The following is a 14,680-nucleotide window of genomic DNA, read 5'->3' on the forward strand; positions in this document are numbered from 1 at the left end:
TCAAAGAGGGCAAGCCATTTCCGCCACTTTGTCCTAGTGTATAATTTGTAAAAATAACACCCACACGTGTGAATTGTCTATTTGTGGGAGAAAAAAAATCGAGGAAAAAAAGAATTCTACAAAATGCAGTTGATGAGTAGTCAAAGAGAAGGAAGGTGAGGCAAGAGTTCCCAGTCCAGTCATTTTGAGAGAGCTTCCTGAGGATATCCGTGGCTTGAGCAGCAAAGCAGCAGAGGAAGCCTGCAGGAACTGAATGATCATGAGACCAATCAAGGGAGGGGCAGTTATTGAGAAGTGAGCTGGCTTGGCTACCGTCCATGGTTTAGTCTACCAATCAGTGCGGTTAATTAAGCTTGGTACAGAATGCTTTTTATTTAAGACAAACGTTGTAAATGTAACTAAACTACTGTTATCGACACCGTTCTGTAGCGGTTCTAACCCAAGAGTTGTTTAAATGATCAGGTCAATACTTGGGAGGGTTCCAGGCAATTTACGTAATATTTAGATAATGCAGCTATCGCCATCCAATACATAAATCCAATTCAGGGTTTACTATTTTGACTTGTACGATGATCACCTGGTGAAAACAAGCATCTTGGAAATCCCAAATAATGACTCATCCACTACCATGCTACGCGATGCGTTTGCATGGGAGGAATCACATAGGGATCACCTTGTCTGGCACATCTCAGACACAATCAATATTAATGTCTCCAGAGTGCTATTATATTCTTGGGTTTACATAGAAAAAAAACACTCACTTACAAGGTATGTAATGCCACAAATCTCTATTCAAACAGGAGGACTCCCTCCAGGCAAGTGGGGTTTTTCAGAAGGCTTAGGCTATAGAGATTTCTGACATTATAACTAGATTGAAAAGTTTTTGTCTCAGAGGAACTAGGAAAGCAAAATCTGATGACCTTAGTGTTAGCCATCCAGGTTGCAGACGAACAACAGACAGTTACGGTATCATAACTTACTTGACTCTTATTAATGTACTAAAAAACGTCTTTGTTGGCATCAAACACTAAGCAACAACTAACATGTCGGCACACTTGTACTCATATTCCACCACCATCTGGACCTCTACACAGCATGCACGCAAACATTTTTGCACATTTCATAAACAAATAAACGGAATGTATAGAAATGATGACGTTTTAAATCGTTAGTTGCAGGCCGTGGGAGAGCTTCGAAGTGAACTGTCAGAAAAAGGAAGAGCTTAGCATGCATGAAGATGTCTATCGGGTTTGATGGCTATCTTCACAAGTATGAAGGCTCAGTTCAGGCGTGTGGTGGGGATGAACCAAAATTAAACACATTTGCAACACTGAGTTAAGTCAGGTCAACAGGCTTGTTGCTAAATTAAAAAGATTAAAAGGTTGCTCCCATGGAGACTTTTGACAAGTGGAAATATAAGACAAGTGATAATGTGGTCTCCCTCAGGCGAAGGGTCCCAGTTTATCTGCATTAATAACAATGTTAGGCTAGCATTACATGATGACCGAAACGTGTTTATCTTATGATAGTCTCTCCTATGTTTTTTTTATAGTAGAGATTCAGAAAAAGAAAATCCAGCAACAGCGCTTGAGTGTATACAAAATGGAGAAACACAAGAAATGGTTACAAACTAAACTAATACTTTGAATGAATTATAAAACAAATTCAAGTGTTCTTTTGTCAGCCATTTTGCACTGCTTTTAGGTTTTTGCTACGGTATTTGAGTACGACTATCGAGGTACTTTATGCAGGTATAATATGGAAGTCACAATTTTAGCATTACAACAACAATAGTCTTCTTAACACTAAATAAATACGTTTTCAAATGTTTCTGTCTCCAAAACTGAAACATGCTGCCACATCAACACAGTATCTGCTTTGAAAATGTTTAAAGCTTGATCAAGCCCAGCCACGATGGAAACTACAAAATGCTGGTTTCTGTTGAGTTTGTTTGTGTATGAGCTGGCCGGCAACAGGAGGAGGAGGAAAAACGTCAAAAGATGAGCACATCCTTTGCAGACATCTGCCTCAGGGGCAATAAATCTAAATAAATTGGCCGGGTGGGAGACACCAGAGTCAGAGGGCAGGACAGCATCACCCCCCACCCTCTTTCGCAACACAAACACACTACATTTACACACCATTCACATCTTCAGAGCCAGACCAAACCAAATTAACACCTCCTGTCTTGACACAGTGAGTGGAAGTGGCTAAAAACACATTTTGTAGGCATTTCAAACGGATGCTCCAAAACAATAGAGTAGTGTTTTGGCGTAGCTACAAGTACATGGATGTCCTTCATATGCAAACACATACTAGTACACTGTCCTCAAACAATCACAATTTCACAATGTTACTAGTAGTACAAGATATTCCACAGCTGTCAACCAGTGCAGTTTCAGCTCACTAGTACTAACAAGTAGTTTTCCTACTTGTACACCAAAGTTGCACTACGAGTGAGCAGAAAGGTCGTATAGTAGTGGAAAGCAGTAACGTTACAAGGCAGTCATCCTATTAGTGTGCCTTAGTAATTCGACTAGTAGACAGTACAAAACTAGAATGCTGACCTTAAGCTGTATATCAAGAGATTAATACTCTATAGCTTTATTAATTCAATATCCTTGATATCAAGCTTGGTGTAATACAAGTAGTGTTTACATGTATTGTACACGCTTTCATACATGTAAGAACTGCTTCACGGATGTCACCATGTAGTAACTTGCCCTTTTACAAGAATGCCAAAGTTACTAGTACTAATACTTTATATTTGTATGGTCTCTGTCCTTACTAGTAGGACAACTTTAGTATTCAAGGTGGATGGCTGCATGCTCCTTGAATTACACATTAAAAATTGTCCTGATAAGTTCTAGTGTTTCACTAGTAGCAGACCTACTAGTGTGCTGAATTTTACTAATGGACATGCTTGATAATCAAGGATAAGTAAACGCTCAAACGGGTTTCCATAGCATTTGGCTTAAAACTGCCATGTTGGTGGATTTTTTTCCACCCACGTGTAACAAAAGAATCCACGCGTGGAATTGGAACAATGCAAGCGCATGCAAAACACTTTAGTACTTTATTGACACACTACTTTACATACTAGTATTTGAGGGCTTTCCCAGTCTGTAAACGAGACACCTGGCGGATTGCACGCGCTTTCAACCCCACGTAATAGAGACAACAAACTTTACTGCTAAAAAATAATTCAACTTTCAAAGCCAGTTAAAACTCACACACGCTTGTGAAGCGACCCCTTATTTTATTTAATTTAATTTTAAACCTACCAGCATCCCCATCACGTCGGTCCAAAGTTGTGAGAAACTGTCGGACCCAGTGGCGCTGTCGGCCCGGGCGGGCTCCTCCGAAGGGGGTCCGGTCCCCTGGTCGCCTTCCATGGGAGCGGGGAGGCACGATAATAAACGATAAACGAAAACGCGGGGTTGAAAGGCCAAAAAGTGTGTGTTTACAACACCGGTGGAACACTCTGAAGTGACAAGGTTCGGTCCAACAAGCGCAGCGTAAACGTCCAACGAAACATGGCGACGAAAGGGACCCCGAAAGAACCTCCGAAAAAGATGCAGGTAAACACTTGTTGCTTCGTATGTTCTCAACGCAAGGTCACGCGGTGCTCTTTGAAAACTCGAACTTCCCAAGTTTTAAAAAGGGGGGAAAAACAACGTTTGTTTTCGGGGGGGATGTTCACAGTCCGACGGGTGTAAGAAAAAAAAAAAGGTAAAGAGTGGCAAAAAGAATCAGAGCAGAGCACACATGGTTGGAAAGTTTCGACAACACAGCGTGAGAGAGGCTAATCCTCCAAACACTGCGCCTCCCTCTGCAGCTCTTCTCATTAGCCTGCTGCACTCCCTCCCTCTGTCGGTCCTTCACACGCACGCGCACACGCAACTAAATGCATATCAGTCATGTCCCGCACCCGGACAGTTCATTAGGTACAACTAGTAGCACTATCCAATGAGTGATTTTGTATTTAAAAATATCTAGTAATAGTAATGGACTAATGGACTGGTCTAAACACTGCATCCTGATTAATATTGTGTTTGTGAAATATGAATTAAGCAGCAAAATCCACTAACTTTAATCCAGCTCAGGGGGCAGCCATTTTGCCACTTGCTGTAGACTTAAAGAATGACATCACAGATGCTCAGAGCTCAGTTAACGACCAATCACAGCTCACCTTGCGAATGTCACATGACCAAACTCAGAAAAAACGGTGAGCCTCATTTTTATTTGACAGCAAGCAAAATGGCCGCCAATCAAGATGGATACAAACAGTGGATTTTGTTGTTTAATTCATTTACCACAAACGCAATATTAACTAGTGTTGGTGAAATACATTGCTTCATACTTAAGACTGGTTCCAATAGTTTTGACCCAATGACCATTTCTCGCCAGATTCTCTATTTTGCCTGACGACAACAGCCGCCGAGCCATGTGACACAAACCGGCAGGATTTCCCAGTGAAATTTACAATCCCAATTTTTAGTCATCCCTCAACTTCACCTGCTTGTGCGCAACAGGATCAATCTACGGCATGAAGACACATTTAAAAGTACCATAACAGAAGGAGCAGATGAGAAGATGAGAAAAAAGAAAACGTTTACCCGCACATTCTTTCCAGTAGCCATGCAAAAATCATCAAATCCTGCGGTATGAAACTCAGTGACAAACACGCACACTCTGCTTTTATGATCTCTGCTAAGGAGGTCAGACTTTAGCAACTATTGTTACTAAGGGTGGGAATCTTTGATTGTCTCACGATTCCATTCGATTCCGATTTTTGGGTGCGCGATTCGATTCAGAATCGATTTTCGATTAAGAACAATTTTTCTATTCAAAATTATTTGATTGACAATGATTTTTGCTTCAATCTTTATATGTGCAAGGAATTGTAATGATCTACTCCAGTCTGACTCACTAATGCTAATTAGTGCTCTACTCGCGGCACTTTTATCACTCAAAAGAACGGCTCTACGCTGCAAAAAAACTACTTTTATTGGAATAACTTGATCGTGACTTTTTCCTTCTACTCTCTAATGTGGCTACAACTTAACAGTGTATCAGACTGCGTGGAACCACACTGCCCCTAAGTGGCTAAATCGGGTAAAACATGAACAGCGCTCCCAAAAAAGGCACACACAAACAAAGGGAAGACAGTATAAAATAATTTAAATAAAATAGATTCTGAATCGTACTAAATGAGAATTGCGATTCTTATGAGAATCGATTTTTTTGGCGCACCCCTAATTGTTACCTCCGCCAAGCACAAACACAAGAATGACGAGGTTACCTTCTTTTGACTGTGCGTTTATTCATGTTTATACAGCACAGGGATGTGAAAAACCCTAATATATATACATATATGTATATATTTTAGTTTGAGAGGGGCTCGAGGCGTTCTTTCAAGTCTGAATTTTTTATTTGATTTTTTATCAACGTACAAGTAGGCTTCTCCTTCTATATTTATTTTCTTCTGAAATTGAGCTCCCAGGGCAACCTCGCCATCAGTGTTGAATTAGCATACAGTTCAAAAGCTGGAAAACCCATTTATAATTTCCTCTCGTCTGACAACATGACACCTCGATGTGTGTGCTTCGTGTGAAGAGAAGGACACACACTTGCACGCGCACACACACACACACACACACACACACACATGCATACAGAGTGGTGTTTGATGAGTCAACAGGCTTGCTCCCTTCCTCGTTACCAGTCTGACCTCTCTGTTTGGGACTCTGCAGGTGGGGTGACACTTTCTTGTAATTTGGGTTTGGGGGGGAGTGACTTCACGTCCTTTCGTGTCTTTAAGATGGTGGGGGGGTAGTGTGGCCCATGGGTCATGTCTGACAAGTTGAGGGTAGATGTAATGATGTCATGGAAACACACACACACTAGCGGCCAGTGCTACATTGAGTTTGTAGATTCAACAAAACCTCTATTGTGTGACCATTAAGAGTCATTTATAACTCTTAATGAGTGCATAACTTCCGTTATAAAGCGTTTTTCAGATGTAAAAGCAAAACACATGGATAGATGTCATGCACACACATTATTCACCATCACCCTGTTATTTTCCGTACGTCCCGACATGCATGCATCAGTGCGTACGACCGAGCTTCCCGCGCCGAGTTAGCATGACAACTCATCGCCATTTTCCACTGACCCCTTCCCTGCAGCGACGTTTCTTTATCAAGAAAAGGGGTCGAATGATTGTGTGGAATATTAATTCACAAGTTTAATGGAAAATATGGTGTTCCACAGGGTTCAATTCTGGGGCCTCTGCTGTTTTCATTGGTGTACTAAGGAAATAAGGAACTATAAAGTGAGTTGAGGAGCTTCATCGCGACAAATATCGTTTTGCCGCCATCTTGTGGCATCTATAGGAAAGAGGCAAATTACCGATATTGGGAGCTAATATTCATTTTCAGTTTAAAAAAAGAAAAATGAAAATATTGTTGCAAAAAAACTCCAACTTATACATTTGTTGAATTTGTTAAATGCCTTTGTATTTTAATTGAAAAACTTTTTTAGATTTGCAAAAATGTTGGTTTGTTTTTTTAAATCTTAGACTACAGACATCTTTGTTTAATAATAATAATAATAATAATAATAATAATGATAATAATACAGTTAATTTATAATGCACTGTAGTGTTATAAAATTCTAACAAAGTTGAGGGAGCTGATAGAGTCATCAGCATGTCTTAAAAAGTTAACATTTTCAAAAATTACCTGAAGTTATCACCGTTTTAAATTGATCTCTTATCATATTTTAAATAACAAGACTGATATTTGGCATTTTAACAAAAATCGGTGGCGATACTCTATCTATCCCTACAGGCCTTAACCTTTTTTGTGTGTGTGTGTGTGGGGGGGGGGGGGGGGGGGTATTATGTTTTATAATGAGGATAAAATATTCACAGGCATATATTCTTTATCCTCTGCAAAAAAAGACTATGAATCTTACTTGGTTTATGAACTGCCAAGAAAATAAGGTAGCCAAGGCACGTACACTAAAAAAGCAGCACATTATGCATTGATTTAACAAAGAAAGTGTGACAAAAACGATTCAAAAAGCTTTAGAAATACCCCCTTTCATGTCCTTTTGTGCATCCATGCTGCAAATACACAACAAAGCATAACTTCTGCTCACCGCCGCATTGCATCGCCACATTCGCCACACAGTGCACACATGCCCGTCTGTTGGGCCACGTGTTCACTGATTGTGTTACGCCATTGTGAGTGCGAGAGAGCCCAGATACCAGAGCGCTTCCATCACCCGTGACCGAGGGGGACAGATGTTGTTTTGGGTGTAAGCGAGATCGCAAGAGGAATGAGTAGCTGGAATTCTTGTCCAATCCAAAGAAAGAAAAGTCTTGGAACTGCAACTTTGGATGACTGAAAATGTTCCCTATAGAAAATAATGGAATACAAAATATAAAACCTCCATTACCTGCACAGACTACTCTCACTTGGGATGTCATCGAGGACCAATGAGGTTATGAGGTTAAGTCATTTATCACCTTAAAATATGTCCACACTGATATCTTATCACTCACTTTCTAAATAGTTCCTTCCACTTTGCTGACAGTCTGTACAGGGAAATTGCACACAGTGGCACCCCCTGCTGGTGTCATGCACACTTGCAGGCCAAAGAACACAAGGGTGGGAAAAAAAAGAAAGAAAAAAGCCTGATGTTATTGATGTCCATGCATGCTGTGAACTGCACAAATACACCCTGCAGTTTTACCCCCAGGATTACGTTTTATTATAGTATTTGCCTCAGGTTGATTTAACACAAGAATACACAGTGAGAGTTAGTTAATCAAGCACATGGAGACATAGCTTTTCATTTAATACAATTTATGAGTAATCTAAGAAAAAAACACACTAAAAAAATCACAGATGAGCAAAAAGAGCAAAGAATAGTAAATATAAAGCTTGTTCTCCACTGGAGGGCGGGAGTAAAGCTTGCCAGGTCATACCTGGAATATCTATTTAACTCGTTCACTCGCAGCCATTTTCACAGAAGCAACCCCCTTTGCTCCCGGCTGTTTTACTGGATTTTGACTGATTTTGCAGGGCCCACAGAATATTGTGTTCTATTGCTATAAAAACATGGAACCGACCAAAAGAAAGATTAGAGCCTCTTCTTTCATTAGGGAAAAAAAGTATATTTGTATCCGTTTCCGTTTTGCAGCCATTAGCATTAGAATATAGCTAAGTTTTATCATTATTCACAAACCTGTAGAAAACACTGGGGAAAATAGCTCGTTGCAACATGGCCGAGGCTGCTCTCTTATACTCTGCTGCTACCTTCTGGACGTTTTTTGTAAAAACTACCATTGCCTTAAGCGAGCTCTTCAGGTCAGAGGATGCAGCAAAGCCCTCTGTATGGGCTAACATAAAAAAAAACAAACATTTTGGGACCATGGCACTATTAAAGATGACTTGGTTTGACTTAAAATATAATGTTTTTATTAGTGCTGTCAAAGTTAAAGTGCTAACTAATTAATTAATCACAAAAAAATTATCGCATTAATCATGAATTAACGCAAATTAATCACACTTTAAAATTTTTTACCATAGATGATCATTTAGCGTGGCAGTGGATGGCTAGAAGAAACATCATTACATGCGTTAAATAAAGTAAAGCATTTAATAAATGTTTGCATATCACATTTGGAATATTTGTTCATGTCAAAATATTGGGGTCAATTTTTTTTCATTTAAAATTATGCAAGTAATTAACTGAATAGAAAAAGAGGAGGATGAGTCCTCATAACATTAAATGTTGAAAGAATTAACACATAACTGGTGCTCTTCAAATTTGGCGGGAAAGAAATGTTGATTTTAAAAAAAGCCTTTTTTATTAAGCGATTAATCGTGATTAATCAAAATTCTAAGATGTGATTAATCAGATTTAAAAAATGTAATCATTTGACAGTTCTAGTTTTTATACGTTTTTGGGAGCAAACGAGTTAAAGGCAGTAGCTTCCATCTTACAATTTATGCAAATAGCCACAGTAGTTTCCCTGATTATAACGAAAACAAACAAACATTCATTTGGCAGACTTCACTCGGTCTTCTGCGAGCCAGATTGCTTTTTTTCAGGCGTCCGCATCATGCCTGCCGCACGTCCCGCATCCGGTGTACAGACAGGAAGAGCACTCGCGCACATTTAAAAATACATTCAACCAGACGTAATCCACCTCACGTCGCAATTATAGAAACCCTCAAAATTATACAGAAATGCAGTAACTGAGCACACGGCTGTGCCATGTTAACGTCATCTGGAGCAGTTTAAAATCAATTTGTATCTAATAACAGAAAAGTTTATTAAGATGATTACAGACGTGTTTTTGCCAGACAGAGTTGGATGGAACGAGGTTTGGTCAGACCAACCAGTCTGATGATGGAAAATCATAATTTTAAGCAGGGGGTCACCCCTGGAATTGACAATTTCATTTCAAGAAATATTAGAAGAAGTTGTAAATATAGGTCAGTGCTTCTGCTGGCCTTGAGATGTCACCACTGCTGTCCACAGACAGAAAGAGAACTCGTTCGCACTTTTTACGCAGCCTGTAAATCACATCTAAAAATATCATTAACCCGCGTTGATAACTAGTTTGGTGGAACGCTCGTCTTCAGCCTGCCTTGGCTTGGAGCAAATATGCACAAATACGGGCGACGTTGGGTTATAAATGAGACGTTATGCAAACCCGAGGGCTGCCACCGGCTGCTGTGTGGCGCAGCTCTCTGTAATTAGTGGTGTATCTCGCACACAAACGGCAACACACACACGCGATATGTCACACTCATATGCTGCAATAAACAAATAACCTCAAAGGACCCTTGATTGCATATTTATCAGTAGATTTACAATCACCAGAAAAGTTGGGCCTTGGGACACAAGTGGCCCAACTTTGAAAAATACAATATAATTGAATGCAAATCCCGGGTTAAAATTTACTGTCAAACTAAATCTAAATTAAATTAGTGCTCAATTGATTTTTTTTTTGTCACGATTAATGGGCAGATGAATTAAAAAATATATATACATAATGCATAAAATAACTTTTTTTTGATCCTTTAACACAACCATAAAAATATGGCAGAACATTTGACTGTAACATTACTTTGTCATTTAGTATTTTAACTTGAGATAAAAATCGACCAAAGTTTAAAAAAATAAATTAAAAAATCTTTGGATAAGGGACGTTTGAATGTCATTATAATGTGTAATAATAATATTACACCTAAATGTAATAATATCAGTCAATTAAATTGGACAGACAATTAATCAGTCTGACCTTACAAAGAATTACATTTAAAACATCACATAACTTTAGTATACTCCCCCTCAGGAACAAGAAAATACTCATGTTTTTTTTCATTTACTCTCCACCACGACTATAAATAGTATCATTTATCTATTAAATTGTTGTACGTTACCTCTGCAGAGGAGCTAATCCTCCTTGCACACGCTGATGAGAACGAAACTGCCCCCTACTGTAGTGGATGTGCAATTACACTTTATTCTAGCACGGGGAAAAAAGTATGTTTCCTGTTGTTTCGCAACACACCGCACCCCACACCCTATTTAAGGACTGCTTTAAGTGTGCTAGCTTAATGCTAACACATAATGGAAAACACCATTCACCGGCTAACGAACAGCATTTTGAAAAACGTGTTGAGGAAGTGCAATTAGTCAAGACAGTGCTCCTCATTGACGTGATGAAAAACTCATTTAGATTGTCAGCTGCGGGACAAGATTCATCATTTTACAACCTCAAACTCCACAACATGTCAGCCGAAATAATAAATGGAAGCGTTCATTACGAACGACAACAAACCAGTGTGGCAGCGAAAACTCGATCGATCCGTCTGTCTGTCAGTTTACATGAGCGTCAACCACACACAACACACAAACAAAGTTGCAAGCTCAGCCCAATGCAGCCCTCCGCTTTCACAGGAATGTACACCCCCACGCTCCAGTTCCAGGCCAGACCCGTCCCTGCTTACACTGACAAAATATGAACCCGGTGGCATGGCGTTGAGCCGCAAAGAAACACAAAACCAAACAAATGTTGTACAATTTTCCTAATTGTGTGTATGAGTTCCCATGGTAACATAATTTAAGTAAGACTTGTCTTTTCTCAGCTTAGAACATTCAGAGAATATTCCTATCAAGATAAATCGACAAAGAGAAGCAACTAATCAATGCACCTTTCTGACACGGTCATTTTTTGTCAGAGTCTGCTAACATGTAATCAAACACAAAAAAAAGCCTATCAAGAGACCACAACACACGGAGCCGTCTGTGGTCATTAGCGCTGCGTGTCTAATTACTGTCCTTCCTGTTTGGATCTGAGGCCAACCCAATGCACCAAATAAATGAGCCTTGTCTTTACCAAATCACCCCCCCCCCACCACCACCACCTCGTTGGAAGAGCAGAGCCTGTCTGCAGCCAAGACGACTCAGCGGGACCAGCAGCCGTATAAAAGCTAATAAGGCCAGTGAGATTAAATGCAGCATTACTTTAGGATACAGAACATACACACATACTCTACCACATACAAAAAAATAAATAAAAATATTTTAAAAAAATAGAAAAAAAGAGAGCAATGATGATGACATGTCAAATCGGTAAAATTACCGAATGAACAATACTGAGCTCTCCAGAAAAAGAAAAAAAAAGGATACAGAAGGTTGGGCGCCTGAGGAATATCAAGTTTGAAAACAGACTGGACAGGACCCAAAAAAGTGCTGATTCTTCAGTTTTTCGAATGAAGCCTTACACTGGACTGTGAACCTCTGCTTAGTGTGGGGATGTGTCCCATAGCCACCCTCAAAAGGTGAACCTCTGCATTATAGAGAGACGAGATGAGGTTCTAACTAATTCTCTTTATATTATTTCCGAACTTGGAAGTCAACCAGCATTATGGAATGCTTTGAGTTCCACTTTGAAGGCTCCATTGTACATTAAGAAGTATCCTTTGAAAACACTTATATAAAACATGTTTGCTCAAGATGATCTGAAAAACAAAAAAACGGATAACATATGGACCATCAATCATCATCAAAGACTTTGGAAGGCTGAGATAAAAAATAAGTGATAGCAGCCCAGAAACTATTACAGACTTCATTCTATAGGTTATTTTAGATGTCTGATGATCATCATAAGCACTCAAACATCCAGCCAGCAGCGACAAGGCCGCTCTTTTTTTTATGTCTTTACAGAAAAAGAACCTATCAGTACTGGGTAAAAGACAAAGGCATTAGTCACAACCACACGAAGGGTCAACAAGGCCTACAGGGTTGGAAAGCCGTGGGCGAGCTGCAGCGCAACAACACATCCGCGCTTTGCAGTCAAGTCCAGGCGAGACGTTGTTTAGTTCCAGAGCTGGAGCTCAGTCATAACTTTAACAAGATTCACGTTCGGGAAAAAAGAGGCCCATGTGTTGCTAACAGGTTTATAGCTCGCGGCGGTGACGCGACGGCGAAACAGAAGCCGACAGTCAGCTGTGAGGACTGAAGACAAAACGGGGGATCGTGGCGACGGATGGTCGATGTGGTCCAGAGGGCAAGATCAGGGGTGGAGGTGCGAGGGCACGGGGGGGGGGGATCAGGAGGCGTGAGTGGATTTTACAGTTCACAGCTGGAGCAACAGCTCCCCCTGGGGCAAAGTTGGGAAAACACTACAGCTGCACTACATTTGGCCTTGAAACCCTCACACACTGTTAAGTGTTTGGGGTAAAGTTGACCGACCATGTCTGAAAGACTGCAGTTGACTGTAAGAACGTTAAAGAACTCAATTTGGTGTAAAAACAGACTGCAATTATTTGTCCCGTCCCCCCCACACAGACTCTGCTCTCACTTTGGCACTTTTATGTGTTTACCAGCCTTTACTTTTACAATAGCCATTAAACACCCACCTCTGAGTGAGATGTTAATGCACGGCCGAGGCAGGGAAGAAAAAAAAAAAATTCAACCAACTATGATTCATTCCATGCTGGCAGGCTCTCCATTTTTAACACCTCACTAGAGTCCATAACTTATCCTGACACATGAACAGGTTCGTGCCCACGAGTGTGCATGTGGGCTGGCACTTGTTGGCGCCCACACAGGCACACACATTCTTGATCCGTGTTCACGGATGTGGATTATTTTATTCATCCGTGACTGGTAACGCAGCTGTCCTGAGATGCACTGACTCTTCATTTATGGATCAATAGCTGCTTGAATCAGAGACAAAAAAATGAGATGGTGTTCAGTGGCCTGGATTGAGGCCACCGTCGTCAAAAGGTGGTAGAAGGGTGTGAGGGACTCTTATCTCAAATGATATGAATTGCCAGCTGCATTTCGGGTTGTGATGCAAGGATTTATTAAAACACGAAGGCTTAACCAAAAATCAGGCCTAAAACTTACTCCCACGTCCACAAGCTTGTGTCTCAAGATTATTCATTGCAGATTGTGCATTTTCAGCTCTGAAAGGCGCGATTTCCACAGAATTCTTTGAAAATTGGTGAGATATTTCTAGCTGTCAGACCATCTGTGGCTCTAATTGACTTGGAGGAAGCCACCAGGGTGTGAATTGAAACCAAACTATGACATGACCAAAAGCAGTCCTTCAATCGCTTACTCCCACGTTCACACATGACTATTTGATTCTTGGTCAACTGTCTCAACAAGATTATTCTCTCGATTGAGCATTTTCATTTCTGGAAGGTGCTTATCCACAGAGTTCTTTGAAAATTGGTTTTAGAAGCAGGATACTTCGAGCTGTGAGGCAAACTGTGGCACTCAGTGGGTTGGATTGAGGGCACCACCTTCAAGACCTGGTGGAAAGGTCTGATTTGACTCTATTGCAGTGGTCCTCAACCCTGATCCTCAGGGACCGGTATCCAGCCTGTTTTCCATGTCTCCCACAGCCAACACAGGTGGAGATCGTTATCAGCCTTCTCCAGAGATGGCTGATTAGCTGATGATATGAATCACCTGTGTTGGCTGTGGGAGGCATGGAAAACAGGCTGGATACCGGTCCTCGAGGACCAGGGTTGAGGACCACTGCTCTATTGCCAAGACTGACAACAAAACTATGGCCTGACCAAAATCAGTCCTTTAAACCCCTAGTCCCATGTTCACAGACATGACTATTTGATTCTTGGTCAACTGTCTCAACAAGATTATGGGGTAGATGCCACGGACTTCCGACTTTTACACACTTCCACCCCTGCGGCCCCCCAACTGCACGCTCCCGCTCATCGTCGGCAGGGCGTCTCGGCTATCTGAACCGCTTCGGACACTGAGACAGACACTACACACTCGCAGACTCGCACCAGTTGACGGGAACGCGCAACCGAGGGGCACAAAGGCGGAAGCGAAAGTACTGGGACGGTGCGGGGCCCGGGGATTGTGCCTTGGCGCTGCCGTGACCTGGGGGGCCCTGGGGGGTTGTGCTTGCTCTGTTCTGGCCGGGGTCGACTGCTCCCCTCTTTGGTGGAGGTTTTCATGCATGCCAGATCCACCACACCAGCATCTATCGAAACTCAAACACAATCTGCTTCTTCCTCTGGTCGTTGAATCGGTGGAGGCTGATGTCTGTGGATCTCATTCTGCTTCGTCTGTCCTTTCTTCCTTTCCTCAGTCTCTCCTTTGGTCT

General features: G+C 41.2%; 1 protein-coding gene across 8 annotated transcripts in view; it reads right to left on the reverse strand.

Moving 5' to 3' along the window:
* sash1a (SAM and SH3 domain containing 1a) overlaps positions 1 to 14,680 on the reverse strand; it is a 170,516-nt gene that overhangs the window by 47,068 nt on the left and 108,768 nt on the right. For 2 of the 8 annotated variants that reach the window (XM_077552394.1, XM_077552393.1), the window contains exon 1: positions 3,285 to 3,865. The exons of 5 other annotated variants lie outside the window; for them this stretch is intronic. In XM_077552394.1, coding sequence (XP_077408520.1) covers positions 3,285 to 3,395 — 111 coding nt within the window. In that variant the 5' untranslated portion in view covers positions 3,396 to 3,865. Of the gene's footprint in view, positions 1 to 3,284; positions 3,866 to 4,091; positions 4,131 to 14,680 lie in introns of those variants that run through there. One more of the 8 variants, XM_077552396.1, reaches the window with a different exon arrangement.

This window comes from Vanacampus margaritifer, chromosome 19 (assembly GCF_051991255.1).
Source record: "Vanacampus margaritifer isolate UIUO_Vmar chromosome 19, RoL_Vmar_1.0, whole genome shotgun sequence".
NCBI lineage: Eukaryota > Metazoa > Chordata > Actinopteri > Syngnathiformes > Syngnathidae > Vanacampus > Vanacampus margaritifer.